Genomic DNA, 18,548 nt, shown 5'->3' with positions numbered 1-18,548 from the left:
TTATTTATGGGTACCTATGTTTAAAATCAGTAACAATTTTTTTTTAATCATATTTCCTAATCAAATCTGATACGTAGTTATATTTTATTACTTTACTCAATTTATTTATCTATCTTCTGTAGTGAAGTACGTGTCTTTTCGATATACTGTACATTTCGAATAATATGTATGTACCTATTTAAATTTATGTTAATTGGTACTGTAACTTCATTATACCGTTAAGATACATTTTAATATTCTATTTACCAATACAGTTCGGGCATTACATTATTTTAATTTAGTGAAAAAAATTACAGGTGGTCAGGTTTCTCTGAATCTAACTGTACTTAAGTATCTATTTTTATTTTATCATCAATTATAATTTTTCTATATTGTATTCAACTATCTCACGGGTTGAATTTTTGACTACTGCATGTTTCCGTTTTGTGATTCTATTTCATATTGCCAATGACCGTATCCTAAACGTAGTTACATCCAAAAATAATAAATTTATTTTAGACCTGTTATAACTTTAGCTTAAGTGTTGCATCGAGACATGACATGATTTCCCAATATGCATGATCATCAGATTCTTCACTGCATGCGCGGCGGATCGAAATACGATATCTGTTGAGCGTGTGACCATTTTTGTGAGAAGTATGTTTTTGTTATATGGATTCAAAGAATAAACTAAGCATCTCCTAATCTGTAATTGAACTTTGATACTTGTTTATAATCATAGGTATAATACACCTATTGCTATCTTTTCTATGGGATATTAGTTTAAGATAATGAGCTAAATGGGAAAAATATATTATCGGTTTTAGCGTTATGAAACTATGACATATCTATTACAAGAAAAATACCATATTACGGTTTTTTTTTAAATCTAATTACTGATAAATACTATTGTTTTTGATTATGGTTAAACATACTTGTAGGTATGAAATAAGTATTAACGCGGTATTAACTTTATTCTCTCTCTCTCTCTCTCTCAGCCTTCTGTAGTCCACTGTTGGACATAGGCCTCTCCTAACGATCGCCACCCCAAACGGTCACCCGCCATCTGCATCCAGCGGCTTCCCGCTACCTTCCGCAGATCATCAGACCAACGGGTTGGGGCGCGACCGACACGCCGTTTGCCGACACGGGGTCTCCACTCCAGAACCTTTCTACTCCAGCGGTCGTCGGCTCTGCGGGCTACGTGGCCAGCCCATTGCCACTTCAGCGTGCTAATCCTTTTGGCTATGTCGGTAACTTTAGTTCTCCTGCGGATTTCTTCATTACGAATCCTATCTCGCAGGGACACGCCTAACATAGCCCTTTCCATAGCACGCTGAGCAACTCTGAGCTTGTGGATAAGCCCTTTGGTGAAGCACCACGTCTCGGCTCCGTAAGTCATCACTGGCAACACGCACTGATTGAAAACGTTTGTTTTCAGACACTGAGGTATGTTTTCAGTGAAGATGTGTCGTAATTTCCCGAACGCTGCCCATCCGAGTTGGATTCTACGAGCTACCTCTTTATCGAAGTTGGATTTACCTAATCGGATCACTTGTCCTAGGTAGGGATACTGATCGACAACTTCGATGGTGACACCTCCTACAGTTACGGGCGATGATGAAACATGTTTGTTCGACATGACCTTTGTCTTGTCCATGTTCATTTTCAGCCCAACTTGTTGAGAGGCATCATTGAGGTCTGTGAGCATTTCGCCTAACTCCTCCAGCGTTTCCGCCATAATAACTATGTCATCAGCAAATCGTAGATGAGAGATATATTCGCCATTGACGTTACTGCCCAGTCTTTTCCACTCTACAAGCTTAAAAACATCTTCCAGTGCACAGGTGAACAGTTTCGGAGAAATAACATCTCCCTGTCTCACGCCCCTTTGCAACTGGATCGGTTTTGTGCTATGTTCGTGTAATCGAACTGACATTGTGGCAGCATTGTACATACATCTCAACACCTCGATATAGCGATAGTCTATATGGCACCGCTGAAGGGATTGAAGCATCGCCCAGAGCTCAATAGAATCAAAGGCTTTCTCATAGTCCACAAACGCTAGACATAAAGGCAGATTATACTCCTCGGTCTTCTGTATAACCTGCCGAAGCGTGTGTATATGATCTATGGTACTATAGCCTTTTCGGAACCCGGCTTGTTCGGGTGGCTGGAAGTCGTCGAGTCTTTGCTCGAGACGATTCGTAATAACTCTCGAAAACAGCTTGTACACATGGCTCAGAAGTGCAATGGGTCTATAATTCTTCAATAGGGCTTTGTTGCCTTTCTTGAAGAACAAAGTCACTACACTTCTGCTCCATGCCTCCGGGCTTGTGCCTTCGAGTATGACGGAATTAAAGAGCCTCCGAAGTGCTATTAAAATCGGTCTACCGCCGGCTTTCAGAAGTTCTGTCGTTATTCCATCATCTCCCGGAGCTTTGTTGTTTTTTAGCTGTTTGAGAGCTATACTAATCTCGTCTAGACTGACGTCCGGAATATCTTCGGTATAGTGTCGGGTGAGTGGCGCTCGGCTGTCGTGAGCACCGCTGGTAATAGGGTTTTGTGTTGTGGTGTATAACTGTCCGTAGAATCTCTCAATTTCTCCCAGAATTTCGGGCACTGATGAAACGGTGTCGGTCTTCAGTTGGGTCAACAGAGTCTGCCGAACAGGTCGATCTCTAGCAAAGACTTTGGAGCCCTTGTTTTGCTCTATTGCATCTTGAATGCGCTTGCAATTGTAGCGTCTCATATCGCAACGTCTTGCTTTGGCGATCTGTCTGTTTAGACGTCTGTATTCGACCATATCAACTGAAGACTGCAACCTCATTTCTCTCCGTTCTCTTATGAGACTCAGAGTCCCATCTGAGAGTTTTTGAGGTCCTCGGTTGGTTCGGGACGAAAAATATTTCGATCCTACCTCTCGGACAGTTTCCACAAACCTATTATTTAAATCGTCAACTGTAACGCAATTCTCTAAACATATCAGGCGGTCGCAAAGCTCAGACTGAAAGCTTTCGGGATCCTGGATTTGAGCAGGAGTAGGACGGAGCGTGGACTTCATTAGACGGGAGCGTTCTATTTTGCAGTTTATATTCAAAGTGCCTCTTACGAGTCGGTGATCGCTGCCGGTCTTAACCCTACTGATCACTGAGACATCATTGAATATGTGCTTCTTATCCGTCAATATGAAGTCGATCTCGTTTTTAGTCTTCCCATCGGGGCTAATCCACGTCCACTTCCTTTGTGGCTTCTTCTTGTAGAAGGAGTTCATCATATAGAGGCCCTCCTTCTCCAAGAAGTCAGCCAGCATTTGCCCACGATGGTTCCGGACTCCAAATCCATGTGACCCCACTTTCGTCTCGCCGCCTTCTTGTTTTCCGAGTTTCGCGTTAAAGTCTCCCATCACCACCGTGAAATGAGTAGTAAGCTTACGCAGGGCAGACGATACGTCTTCATACGCAAGTTCGACCTCATCATCGGTGTGCTTAGATGTGGGTGCGTAAACCTGTATGACCTTCATTGAGTATCGTTTAGATATTCTCAGGATGAGGTACGCAACCCGTGCCGACACACTTCCGATTTCAACGATGTTGTTGACGAGGGACTTGTTGACGATGAACCCGACACCCCCTTGGGACAGTTGGTCGCCCTCCCGGTGGTACAGCAAGTTTCCGGACTGGAGAATTTCCGTATCCTCTCCCTCTCGTCGGACTTCGGATAACCCTATAATGTCCCATTTTAGCTTGCTGATTTCCTCTTCCAGCTCCTCTATCTTCACGTCTTCCCTCAGTGTCCGTGCGTTATATGTTGCCAGGTGCAAGGGTCGGTTGGGCTGGTAGCCGACTCTCTGCCGGAGATTCTTCGCACCCCCTGCCCCGCCGTTACCGTGACCGCTACCGGAGTCCGGGATAGCGGGGCTGCCGGGGACTGGGGGCCGGGGCTTTGTTTTTTCCATCAGGAGGTGTATTTGCCATAATCACCGCGCTTGGCAGGCGTGTTGGTGATTCTCCTTTTTTACGGCGGGAGATCGCCGCCTCTGCTAGGAGAGGAGGTCGGGTCGATTTACCGCCGCCCGACATTCGGCGTTGTCACTCGTTAGCACCACCCAGGGGACACGTGTAGGGTAACTAGGGTTTGTACCTACGGACGTGAGCGACAAGCCCCCCTAACTTTAACTATATACTAACTTTATATTAACTTTATTACTAGAATTAAAATATTGGGATTTGTATTTATTGAATTGCATATTTACGTAATATTAATTTCATTTGACCAATATCTCATAGTGGATTATTGAATTTTTATTTTACTTCTTTCTTTGATTATTTTACAATTGTAAATGAATTTCAATAAAATAGTTTATTTACGATTTATAATATTTATTTGTAGCTATTTATGGATTAAAATTTAAAATTTTGATATTAATTTGACAGAATTCAGACAGTTTAGAATGAAAAAATATTTTCAAACAAATTTTAAAATATTAAGGTTATATTTTCTATGATTAATATTTTTAATTATCTATTAATTTTATGACGTCCATTATTTATCGGTATTAATAGGCTTATCTTGTATGAGATTTAAACCGAAATTACCTAGTTTTTTTATGTGTAATTTTGTACGTTAACCTGAAAAGAAAATATCCTGAAATGAAATATAAAATTATAACATCATGTATGACAATTGATAATAAGTATCGACACGTAAGATAGGTTATTTTCTTATAATTTTACCTGATTTTTATAATATTATATTACCTAGTCGTCAACATGCGTCATTAAACTAATTACACCTTTTCCGATTCCGAAAGAAAATAAACATGCAACAATACTATTTATACTCTTTATGCAATATAGTGGAGGCACTCGTTGTTAGACGTTAGAAATAAAAGAGGTGCGGACGTGCATAGTTACCATCACCTTGTCGTCGCTAAGATCAAGCTGAAGATAGCAAACGCTCAACAGAGATCAACACCGTCAAACAAACCTTTCGACGTTGACAAACTTCAGGATCCCGACGTAAAACAAAGATTTGGCGTTGAGCTCCACAACAGATACTTCTCTCTAGCCATAGACGAAGCTCCGATCGAAGAGCACTGGGGCCAGCTTAGCGACGTGTTACAAAATTGCTGCAAGGAAGTGTTAGGGTATAAGGAGTATTCTCGGAAGGAATGGATCACAAACGAGACGTGGGATAAAATCCAAAATCGCAAATCCATCAAAGGTCAGCTGAACGCAGAGCAGGATCACGATGCTAAAGAAGCGCTAGCCTACGAATACTTCTTATGCGAAAGCGACATCAAACGTAGCCTTAAAAAAGATAAGCGACGCTGGGCTGAGTCTATCGCTCGTAGAGCAGAGAAAGCTGCCATGACTGGGAACACCAGAGAAGTGTACCGAGCAGGGAAAGAGTTGTGCCGCAAACCCAGGAAAGACCGACCCATAAAGAGCCAGGACGGTAAGCTCTTAGTAACACTGGGAGACCAGCTTCTAAGATGGCAGCATCACTTCAGCGAGGTTTTTGAAGCTCCACAACCGTCGCACGCAGATGTGGCAGAGGAGGATATAGACAGTAACAGTCACCAATACTGTCTCGACATAAATATCCAGCCTCCAACACGGGTTGAAATAGCTTCAGCAATAAAATCGCTAAAAAACCGAAAAGCACCTGGCATCGACGCTATACCTATCGATGCTCTGAAAGCCAATGCAGAAGTTTCTGCAGACGTGTTGCTTCCGCTTCTGACATCGATATGGGAACAAGAACAAGTACCGGACAGCTGGAAAGAAGGTGTCTTAGTGAAGCTACCAAAGAAAGGCGATTTATAGTGTTGTGCGAATTGGCGCGGTATCAACTTGTTGCCGGTGTGTTCGAAGATCCTGTGCAAAATACTGCTGAGTCGGATGGCGGGTGCAGTGGACACACACTTGAGAGAAGAGCAGGGTGGTTTCAGACCAGGCAGATCATGCACAGACCAACTAAACGTTGTCAGAATGATTCTCGAGCAATGCAACGAAATGCAATGTGAGATCTTCACATTGTTCGTCGACTTTGAGAAGGCATTTGACCGAGTGAAGTGGTCCAGTATATGGCGCATACTCAAAAAGAGAGGAATACCGGAGAAGATCATTGGACTCATCAAGTGTCTGTATGAAGGGTCCTCCTGTAGAGTGATGCATAAAGGCCGTCTCACTGATCCCATCCCAGTGACTTCAGGTGTTAAGCAAGGGTGTCTGCTGTCTCCGCTCCTGTTCCTTATTGTTCTAGACGACGTGATGTGTAGAGTGACTTGCAAATGTCAAAGGGGCTTACCCTGGTATGAGAATAAGCACCTGGAAGACATAGATTTTGCAGACGACCTGTGCTTGTTCTCTACAAGTCGTTCTGACCTTCAGTCCAAAACAAACGACCTTGCCACGGAAGCGGCGAAAGAAGGTCTTCGAATCAATATTGGGAAAACCAAGGAGATGCGCCTTCGGTCCCTTGATGACCAGCCGCTCCAAATCAATGGCGTCGACGTTGAAAGGGTTAACAAATTCACTTACCTGGGGGGAGTAGTAGATCCAACAGGTGGGACAGACTTGGACATAGAGAGTCGTCTGAACAAGGCAAGAGGCGCGTTTGCCCAGTTGAAACCAGTGTGGAGCTCCAGCGTCATCACCCGGCGAACAAAAGTGAGGATTTTCGAGTCTAACGTGAAGTCAGTTCTGTTATACGGTTGCGAGACATGGTTCGTTCGGAAAGACCTATCCAGCAAGCTACAAGTATTTGTCAACAAATGCTTAGGGCGAATCCTGCGGATTTACTGGCCACGAACCATTTCGAACGCGGAACTGTGGAGACTGACCAAGCAGAAACCTATCGACCAAGAAATCCTCATTAGAAAATGGAGGTGGCTGGGGCATACCCTTAGAAGACCTGGAGAAACTCCTTCGAAGCGCATACTCACCTGGCAGCCACCTGGAAGCCGTAAAAGAGGCCGCCCAAAAACAACCTGGCGACGTTCTGTGGAGAGTGAGGCAAAGGTTATGAGGATGGAGTGGGAGGATCTCGCAGCCGCTGCCCAAGATCGAGTCAGATGGAGAAATCTTCTCAAAGCCCTTTGTCCCTGCTGAGGGACGTCAGGATGGATGTATGTATGTGTATGTATGCAATATGTATTCCAAAACTATTTATTTTTACAAAAATATTTATGTAACTTTTCATGTTCTTCATAAAATTTTAAAAATGCTTTAGTTAAGTATGTTTTGACCACAACAACTTTTGACTTAAGACTTTTACTTATCTGCTTCTGAACGAATTTAAATCAACTCAAAAAAATGAATTTAAATAATTACCCAACCTGAATTTTTAAATAATGTTCGGAAAGAGAAAAAAAAAACATCTGGGTGGCGCGGCGGTCGAACTTGCGGTGTCCAACTCGGGCGCGTCCAGCTCCTCGCGTCCCTCTGGGCAGCATCAGGCAGCAGCTTCCTCCTCCAGCCTCGCAGCTGTAGCTCGGAGGACATCCTCTGCTACCCGACTCGCACACTCCCAGCGCCTTCTCCTCAGCAGCCAATTTGTCTCCCGGCGCCATCCATTTTTATTTATAATTTAATTTATAACTTTTGTAGATCAATTTTGGTTTTTAAATTTATTGTTATAAAATTGTGTATGTTTATTTTCTTCCACTTATTATAAGTCCTTTATACTTTGTTATAATTAGTCCATTTTCGCAATATTTTCCACTTTCACTGTTTTTAATTAAGTCTTTATTTCAATTATTATTTTTATTATTTTTGACGGTCCGCCGGCACTGCCACGGGGGCAGGCCGGCTGGCAAGGTCGCCATGTAAGGACGCGCGCAATCAAATCCAAGTATGATGTTAGAATGATCGTTTATTGGTAGGGGAAAGTGTTGCCACAGTACAGTATGTTCAGTTTCTTTAAACAAAGAAAGAAACAACAACAAAAATTTACAATGATACAAAACAGCAACAAAATACAGAAAATTATACAATAAAAAACAAACAAAGGTGGCTCTATAGCGTTGAGTGTTGGTTGGTCTAGAGTACTCTAGAGCGTCAAAAAGGCACCAGCTCAGCATGTGCTGTTGAAAATAAGGCCACAGCGCTGGTTTTCAGCAGGCCCTTTTATGACCTTGGCCACTCTACATTACATTGAGTGAATACCTGCAGCAGATGCTAGAGTCATGAGATCCGTTTTAGGCCCGGGTCTCCTATTTACGCCGTAGGTCGCGTCCAGCGTCACGCCGTAGGCCGCGTCACGATGCTCACTATATAAATGTACTGATGCGGTCTCCCTCACACGCCGACGTTGGCGCGTAGACGTAGTGAGTATCGTGACGCGGCCTACGGCGGTGACACTTGACGCGACCTACGGAGTAAATAGGAGACCCGGGCCTTACTTATCAACGACGGCACCGTAGCTAAGGCGGTAGTGAAGCTGCTTCCGAAGCTGGGGGCCGCGGGTTCGAATCCCGCCCAGGGCAAACATTTGTGTGATGAGCATTTGTGTTTGCCTTGTCTCTGGTTGTCGTTTATACATACATTCAATATGTATCTATCTATATATTTATGTAGATATATCAGCTGTCCGACACCCATAACACAGGTTCTGCCTAGCTTGGGGTCGGATGGCCGTGTGTGAGATGTCCCCACATATTTATTTATTTATTATATTGATTTAATCAGCAATTTGGAAGTTATTTCGGCACCTACTGTTGATGAACTTAGGAATTCTAGTGCCAAGACAAACCCTTTAGGTTCAATGGCACGTAAATTTAAAAACCTAACTAGGTACACAATGTTTTTAGTGCCACAATCTTATCTGTTCCGGTGGCGACATCGCTGTGATCGAATCCAGTGTTGCTTTCGATAAAATTTTGCCTATTTCTGGTTTATACGACAATGCATTTCTGCTATTACCTATTGTTATAATTAGGTACATTCATAAGTATGGATAAATCAAAATATAGGGTCGATAGTAAATGAAAGAGGATATAATATCTTCTTCTTCTTCTTCTTTGCCTTATCCTTATTTAGGGTCGGCTTTGTTGGTCATGTCACGTCATTTTACCCTATCCTCTGTCATTTGCTCATTCACTCCACACTCTCTCATATTTTCTTTCACGCAATCAAGCCACGTCTTTCTTGGTCTTCCTCTCTTGCGCCTTCCTTCGGGTCTCATTTCCAACACTTTCTTTGTAACATAATCATCTTCTCTTCTCATGACATGCCCAAACCAAGAAAGGTGATGGCTGTTAGCTGTAACTTTATGTGGGTTGGACAATAACCAGCAAATGTATATATATATATGGACTATATGGTGGACTAGGCCTAAACCCTTCCTTCATTGGAAGGAGACCCGTGCCCCAGCAGTGGGGACGTAATGGGTCGTGATGATGTATATATATTCTAAAAGGGAATTAAAAAATCTACAACTTCTTTTCTCTTCATTTTTTTCATTTATGAATAGGTTTAGACAATATGATGCGATGTTTATGAATGTTTTGACATGAATAAATTTTTCTTGTAAATTTAATCTTTTTCCGAGGGTAATAGCTCGAAAACGGTTAGGAATTAGAAAAAACATAATATGATATAAAAGTTTTAGATCATTTTAAGAGATCCATTTTATTACTTTATAATATTTCTCTCCGATGCACCGTTTCTGAGATATAAGATAAAAACAAAAAAATCGTACCTTTATCCTCCTCCCCCCCGCTCATCACCTAGGAGTCAGGACTTTTGGTATGTTAACAACCTAAGCCCCCTGAACAAGCTTCTGAAGGAATTCATTAGTTACCTGCTCACGCACTCTACACCTCATTCCTTGACTGGACAAATAGGTAATATACAGGGTGGCCCAAAGAGTGACGTCCAAAGGAAAATGTTTGATTCCTTAGGTCAACTGGTAGCCAAATCACCCCCATGTATGTTCAGCAATTTTTAGTAGTTTAGGAGTTATGATTTTTTTAACTAATTTTCTACGAAAATCGACCTCAGTGGATCAATTATGTTTTATAATTTTTTGGATAACTTTTTTAAATTATTTTTTATTTTTGTGTCATCCTCCTAAGTTGTTCTTTTAACCATAAAAGTTTCAGCTTCCTAGCTATAATGTAAGTTAGTTATTTTTATATCGAAAGTTCAAATTATTTCATCGAGCTAGACTGCTCTGTTATTAATGATACAATTATCTGTGCAGTGAGCAATGAGCAGTCTAGCTCGATGATATAATTTGAACTTTCGACATAAAAATAACTAACTTACATTACAGCTAGGAAGCTGAAACTTTTATGGTTAAAAGAACAATTTAAGAGGATGAAACAAAAATAAAAAATAATTTAAAAAAGTTATCCAAAAAAATAATAAAACATAATTGATCCACCGAGGTCGATTTTCGTAGAAAATTAGTTTAAAAAATCATAACTCCTAAACTACTAAAAATTGCTGAACATACATGGGGGTGATTTGGCTACCAGTTGACCTAAGGAATCAAACATTTTCCTTTGGACGTCACTCTTAGAAACAAGAGCATACAATTAAAAGAAATTCAGACAGTGTGCAAAGGCTAATTCATCATCATCATCATCACGACCCATCTCGTCCCCACTGCTGGGGCACGGGTCTCCTTCCAAAGGCTAATTGCCAAAAAGCAATTTCTTTCAGCCAACTCTTGATAGGTTGGGAAAACAATGACATGTCATAAAATATCATCATTAATTCGTCTAAAATCGCTGCAGGTGCGCGAAATTCTTCTTGTTATACTGCCTAAGATTTAAAGTATCATGTCATGTCCTCACACCTGTAATCAAAGAAAAATAAAGATTATATACTTTTCATCACGAGTATCACGGCCATATATGAATTATAACATATCACAACTTAAACCTACAAGCATTCTTATTTTATAATTCCGATAATTTGTATTGTTGGTAGAAACTAGCGATGAAACAGGTAGGTGTATAAAAACTAGCCAAATAAGACCTTAGGCTACAATACATAATTGTATGTTATAAGAAGATAATATATGATATGTTATACCTACTGTTACTTATAAATAAATTACAGGACTGACCATTGAACTTGGCACCCATTTAGATCTCACTTCTTTTGTCGTTGAAGTCAACAACCAAGGCATTTATCATGATATTGAACTTGGCTCTTATTTTACGTTTATGTTTTTGATGGGATTTTGACCACCGGCACAGATAAGATTGTGGCACTGTACCTATAAATAAAAAAAATAATGTTCCCAGTATGCGATAGAAAAGAACAAATAAGTTTTAATGTGTAAAAATAGTTTTAAAAGTAATGTCATAATAGTTTTAAATCTCTTAAGATGCACGCATTTTTTTTTGTTGACATTATATTTATTATGTTCATGCATTTTGACCATGATAATACTCTGCTTTCGATTTCAGATATAGCGTTTCGTACATTTCATACGGTGATTTTACTGAAAAACATAATCAATGCTTTGCGCCGAGTAAGTGTCGCTTCCTTTTGACTTCAGTTATTGTAGTAGATCTTGCTCCTCTGTGTTTGATGGGTTGGTACTTTATCTCTTACTTACTCGTACCTATAATAATTTTACAATTATTTCTAGACTGTCTCCAAACGTAGCAAAATAACCCATAAGGGCCAGGCCACAACACTGCGTTGGGACGTGCGTTGCGACGTCGCATCGCAAAAATCTGCGACAGTAATCAAGCATTTAGTATGGGAAAACTTTCAAAACAGTCACAGATTTTTGTGACGTCGCAACGCAGTGTTGTGGCCTGGCCCTATGTTCTTTCGCCTGCACCCGCTACCGCTACATGGTTTCGATATCTGCATCACTATATCGCGATACGGCGGTGATTGGTGGAACGCACATTATACGAGTTTATCGACGTCGCCGCCTTTTACGAACCCATGTAGCTGATTTTTGCTATTAATTATTAGTCATTACATACCAACATATTCTCACGACTTTAATCCCCGAAGGGGTAGTCACCCGCTTTTTGCTGTACATTTGCACTTACGCGATAGGTCGCGAGCCGTATCACCGTTTTAGAATGAGTACAATGCATCTAGGATCTAGATGTGCACTGTGTAAGTTTCCTCACAATGTTTTCCTTCACCACAACAGTGCGTGATATAATTGTCCTTAAATTCCTGTATGATAATGATTAGTCATTATACCTATTTATCATCTATTTCCAGTCCAATACCGCATGACGATGTTCCTGCCGGCATACCAGACAGACATTAAGGACTTCCACAATCAGTTTGGCAGTGAGCATCCGCAGAAATGGGTTTGCGGCAGCGAGTGTTACGCCGTCAAGATGACTCGGAGCAAGATATTCATTATTTATTTGGTTAGTTCTTTTCTTCATACTGTCAATTAGACCGGTACATTTGTACTCACGCGATAGGTCGCGAGCCGTATCGCCATTTTGAGTACAATGCACCGAAGTTGTCGGGTAAGTGGGCAACCCGACTGTCAGATGTTTGGTTAGTTCTGTCAGAAGAAGCTAGCCGTTGCATTGGGGTAGAGTTCTCGAGTGGAGATCATGAACAGGCAAGCGCAGCGTTGGGCGGCCTCCTGCTAGCTGAATCGACGACCTTAGGCGGGTATCCGGTTGTGCCAGCCTCTCCTTGGGAGATGCCTATGTTCAGCAGTGGATGATTAGTGGCTGATGATGATGATAGTTCTGTTAGCCTAGCTTGGGTTACAAGATTCGATGTTATAAAAGTTCTCCAGGCCGCGCGATGTAAAACTTTGGCTACGTCTTGATATGTGCGTCTTGCAACCCTTGCTAGCGATTCAAGGTGTTCATCATACAATCATGGTCCGGTAGCTATTGTATTGAAGTTTACCATAACCTTCGTGTGGCGTAAGTTCATTGTGCACGGCTTATGTATCTAGATTTTCAGTTTGACCCAAAAAGTTACATGATACAAAGACACGTTAAACTTACAAAACCCTCCTTTTCTCTTGTGGTTATACAGTGTTCCTTAAATAAATAAAATAATTAATATGTAGGGACATCTCACACACGGCCATTTAACCCCAAGCTAGGCAAAACCTGTGTTATGGGTGCCGGACAGCTGATATATCTACACAAATACATAAGATAGATACATACTTAATATAAATATCATCTTTCAGGTCTTCATACACTTCATAGCCTGGCTGATAATGTGCCTATTCGGATCATCGAGCAGGATCCGCCAGGTCAGGGTGGCGGAGGCCAAGATCCTCAGTGCCATAGTGCGAGGAGACAGACGACGAAGTCGCAAAAGCGTGGCTCAAGACTATAGCAGTTATTGTCCGAATTGTTGAGTTGTCGTGACTGTGTTTGGTGGTTGGCCCGTGTGTGTGTGTTAATAAATTTCGAGTGTTTTGAATTGAATTGTTTTTGTGTGTTTTCGTAAATAGTACCTACCTAATTATAGAGCATTACTACGTAAAGCCATAGATTCATCATACTCGGTTAGATCATAACCAGGGATTAGTTGTTGACTTTTGACACATCTGTCAAGAATTGAAGATGAAGATGACGTAAAATTGATAAATTAATCCCTTGTTATGATCTAACCGAGTATGATGAAACTGGAGCTAAGCTTTCCAAGTAAGATCATTGGAGTCTAACGTTTAAAGTTAACATTATAATCTTCTTTTACCTTCGGGGATTACCGTCGTGAGTATTTATATAAGTAGGAAGGCATGTCGTTTACACTACTAGCCCGCCCCCTATTACATTGGGACTAACATAAACACTGGTGAAAAGTGGGTGCAGCAATGTACCTCTGCTTACCCCGCAAGGGAATACATTAGTACAAGGTGTGTGTGTTTATATTTTATATTTATATCAAAAGGTAAATAACGAACCCGTGTAGCGGCAGCAGTAGTTACTCATATCGTCCCACTACCAATTTGCACATAACCTAAAATTTGTGTCATGCCTATTGGAACATTTATCGAGTTTATTGAATGGAAATGTAAGCCACAGGCTTATAACTACAATAATAAATGATATTTCTGAAATAGCCCCCGAACAAATTACATGTCGTCCTCAAAATGCCTTGTGCGGTTGTATATCATTTCGCTGTTGGTACAGTTAGAGTAATAGCAATAATATAAAAATTGATTTGATACTAATGCTACTTAAATTTTATCGTAGATCATAGATAGAGTCAGTGCCAATTTCTCCATAGTCTGTTAGAGCATAACCAGTGAGTAGAGGTCATTGACAAAGGAATAAAGAGAGGACATGGCATATCCACGAAAAAAATGCCCATACCTAAACTTTGGTGTCAATTAAAATGGCGGCTTTTTTCTTGAAAAATGTAAACAAACAAATTGTTTGACAGCTGAAGTACCTTGTGTTTGGATGTCAATCAACATGGCGACCGGTCGCAATGTTGTAATTTTAGGCAAAGACAAAACTTGTTGTCCTTTTTTACGTAGGATAACACCAATAAGTTAAAAAGAGACGACGATATATTTTTAAGTACCGATTTTTATGCCAGGTTCTTTATTCCTTTGTCATTGGTAGTGGTTGACTTTTGACACATCTGTCATGAATTGTATAATGAGGCGTTTGTTAAAAAAAAAAAGTTCCTTTTTGGAGAAATAGATGGCATTGTCTAGGGTTGTACCAACTGTCAAACCCTCAGAACACACTCAGATCACATGTTATTCTGTGAGGCGGCACACATTCTCATCTTGTCTTGTAAGTATTTCTTTAGGATCTTATTTAGGATCATACAATAAATAAAAATAGAAAATCAGTTCTCGCACGCAGCACCCGTTCAAACGGCGCGGGTAGAACTATTCACAGAATACTTAGCACTATCCCAAGCCACATGCAGTCTGAGCCTCGGAAGGATGGCTCGCGCTACCACCCGACATTTAATCACAACTAGTGAGTTCTTATTCTGAGTTTAGTACTCTTTGCTCTCTATGTAATTTTTGACAGTTGGTACATTGCGTTTTCACGTCATCTATCGGCTTACCCAAAAGCTCAACTGACAGCTGTCAAGGAAAACGGCTCATTATGTAGATGACGTTTAATTTATAAATCAATCCCTGTTGGTTAGATTATGGAGAAATTGGCACTAAACATTATATTATAAACAGTTTCATTATACAGGATGTTGCCTAAGTGGTACAGTAAGCCGGAAGAAGTTGACTCAGCTTGTCATTCACTTTGTTTTTGGCAATCCGTGAAAAATAATTTTAACCATGTCAAACTAACACCCCGTCAGTGTTTGAATGAGAGTATCGTATAGACAAATACTTAAATGCAAAATTTTACGTCGAATAAACAATATTTCATATGAATTTCAGTAGGAATTTTGTGAGTTTGTCAAGGTACAAAAGCGTATAGCTACTTATACGTATACTTTATATGAATCCGACTGTACCAGTGTATAATATTGTGTCGGAATTTCGTAAATAGCTTTAAAGTTGGCAGCGCGGTGCCACCGCCGCTCCGCGTGTAATTTGCGGCAAACTGACGAAGATGTTATATGTTTTGTAGGTATTTTTAATCATAATAATTACCCATATTACTTACAACTTATTTGTAGGTAACATGGGTTGACCACTGCGTGGTGGACTAGATCTAAAGCGTGGTGGACAAGGCCTAAACTCTAAACCCTTCCTTCATTGGAAGGAGACCCGTGCCCTAGCAGTGGGGACGTGATGGGTCGTGATGATGATGATGGGTTGACCACTTACCCGACAACTCTCTTAAAACAAGCTTGCTCCAAAACTTCCCCGGCAGAGAGGAATATGTCTGTCTACTTCGTCTCCAGACCATTCATACTAAATGCTTCTACATATTTTACCCGTTGCAAAGTTAGCGTTGTCGGACTCTAGCCCGTAGTAGTACACTGCAGGGCCTCCTGCAAGACTACATGTTTATTAAAATGTATTGTTTTTCATTTAGATCAACTGTAGGCTTTAAAATTAAATAAATATTTATATATATATATATTTCTGCATAAGTACAGACCTGCATAATAAAACACATCTCATGTACATACTAAATCTCTGACAGATTCATACATATCAGCATCTGCACATACCTATATAGATACCTACATGCAAAATATTATACGAGTTTGAATTCTCATCTCAGTTAAATCAAATATTTAGCGACGTCGAAAACTCAACGTAAGATTTCATTACACGCTCAGACGTATTTTTATATGCAAATCTCCGTGTCAATAATATATTTCTGGAAGTAACTATACCTTTTACTATAAATTTTGACAGGTGACATTTGACATGACATAATGACATTGACACATAGATGATAGATGAAGGTTACGTTTCGTTTATTGAAGCTTGTGTTCACTTCCAATAATATCTACTTATACCTGGATCTTTAATTCGGCGGAATTCTGACAGTTATCTACTTTTGACATGTCAGAGATCACAAAACTTTTTTGGCTGAGCCCTTTTTTCAATACGAGTCTGGAGGGCCACTACCAAAATCAAACGAACCATTGAGTATGAATGGTCTGGAGACGAAATAGGCAGACGTTCCCCTCTGCCGGGGTAGTGGGCCAGAAAGGCCCACCGATTTATAAAAACTAGTTGCAATCTCAATTTTCACTAGACTCAATCTAGTTGGCAAAGCGTTCGTTTCGTGTAATACATAGAACAACGCGGACTCGGGTGTACCCTCGGGAAGCGTCATAGCGATATTTCTTGATACAAAAAAGTCTGCCAATTTTTGTGGGGGGAAATTTTACCGTTTACCTTGATTATGTCTCATAGGACATGTCATTATGAGTTTTAATTCCTAGCAATAAGGCTTATGTCAAGAGACATTTAATTATGAACACAGTGTCGTCATTCTTTCTTGCCATGGATGTAACAATTATCGATAGGCGTTATCGATGAATTCGAGATCATGTGTTTGAAATTATAATTTTAAATAAATTAAATTATGAATGATTAACATATGAAGCATTTATTTCTATTACTTATCTTTTAAGATTTCTCTTAAAATATAGAGTGTAGATGAAATGCTTCCAAAAAGTTAACCATATGATTTACTTACTTGTCAAACTAAACCATTTTTTGCTATTCAACTAAAATGATTTTTCTGCTCCATAGAAACTTGGTTGAATTTTTACATCTTGAATTTCCTGAAAGCGATGACCAATAAATGTTCAGAATTACCCCCTAGTCAACCCTGCTATCGGTTTACGTTCACCACTTTTGTAATAGCTCGTACCTATATCATAGCAATTTCTTGAAAAATCAAATAAACTAACTAGGTATGTATGTGTAACCTCCTTTAACTGTGACCTTTTTGTCGATAAGCACATTATTTACATACGGGTACATCACTATGGCATTTTTCTGACATTGGTTGCTAGACAACGGCTAATAACAATAAACCATGACCGAAGGCGATCAAATCGGTAAACAAATCCGGAAATCCGAATATTCTATGCAATGAAGCTGTCATTTAATATGTAAACTAATCATTTTACACGAAACGAACGCTTTGCCAACTAGATTGAGTCTAGTGAAAATTGAGATTGCAACTAGTTTTTATAAATCGGTGGGCCTTTCTGGCCCACTACCTTGGCAGAGGGGAACGTCTGCCTATTTCGTCTCTAGACCATTCATACTCAATGGTGTAATATGATTAGTTTACATATTAAATGACAGCTTCATTGCATAGAATATTCGGATTTCCGGATTTGTTTACCGATTTGATCGGCTTCGGTCATGGTTTATTGTTATTAGCCGTTGCCTAGCAACCAATGTCAGAAAAATGCCATAGTGATGTACCCGTATGTAAATAATGTGCTTATCGACAAAAAAGGTCACAGTTAAAGGAGGTTACACATACATACCTAGTTAGTTTATTTTATTTTTCAAGAAATTGCTATGATATACGAGCTATTACAAAATTACAAAAGTGGTGAACGTAAGCCGACAGCAGGGTTGACTAGGGGGTCATTCTGAACATTTTTTGGTCATCGCTTTCAGGAAATTCAAGATGTAAAAATTCAACGAAGTTTCTATGGAGCAGAAAAATTATTTTAGTTGTATAGCAAAAAATTGTTTACTTTGACAAGTAAGTAAATCATATGGTTAACTTTTTGGAAGCATTTCATCTACACTCTATATTTTAAGAAAAATCTTAAAAGATGAGTTATAGAAATAAATGCTTCATATGTTAATCGTTCATAATTTAATTTATTTCAAAATTATTATTTCAAACACATAGATAACGCGTATCGATAATTGTTACATCCATGGCAAGAAAGAATGACGACACTTTGTTCATAATTAAATGTCTCTTGACATAACCCTTATTGCTAGGAATTAAAACTCATAATGACATGTCCTATGAGACATAATCAAAGTAAACGGTAAAATTTCCCCCCGCAAAAATTGGCAGACTTTTTTTTAACAAGAAATATCGCTATGACGCTTCCCGAGGGTACACCCGAGTCCGCGTTGTTCTATGAAACGAACGAACGAACAAGAGCTCGGCTCTATCTCGTTGTATTAAGCGTGCTGATTGCGTGACAATT

General features: G+C 40.0%; 1 protein-coding gene across 3 annotated transcripts in view; it reads left to right on the top strand.

Annotated features, from left to right (window-relative positions):
• The window catches only part of LOC105383179, a 67,984-nt gene extending 54,597 nt beyond the window's left edge, over positions 1-13,387 (top strand). The window contains exons 20-22 of one of the 3 annotated variants that reach the window (XM_038111144.2): positions 11,411-11,475; positions 12,195-12,349; positions 13,144-13,387. In XM_038111144.2, the coding sequence (XP_037967072.2) occupies positions 11,411-11,475; positions 12,195-12,349; positions 13,144-13,317 (394 nt within the window). In that variant the 3' untranslated portion in view covers positions 13,318-13,387. Of the gene's footprint in view, positions 1-11,410; positions 11,476-12,194; positions 12,350-13,143 lie in introns of those variants that run through there. The other 2 variants (XR_007267914.1, XR_007267916.1) reach the window with 2 other exon arrangements.
• Positions 13,388-18,548: the final 5,161 nt, after the last annotated feature.

Source organism: Plutella xylostella, chromosome 28 (genome assembly GCF_932276165.1).
Source record: "Plutella xylostella chromosome 28, ilPluXylo3.1, whole genome shotgun sequence".
NCBI lineage: Eukaryota > Metazoa > Arthropoda > Insecta > Lepidoptera > Plutellidae > Plutella > Plutella xylostella.
This window is presented reverse-complemented; position numbering and strand designations above follow the sequence as displayed.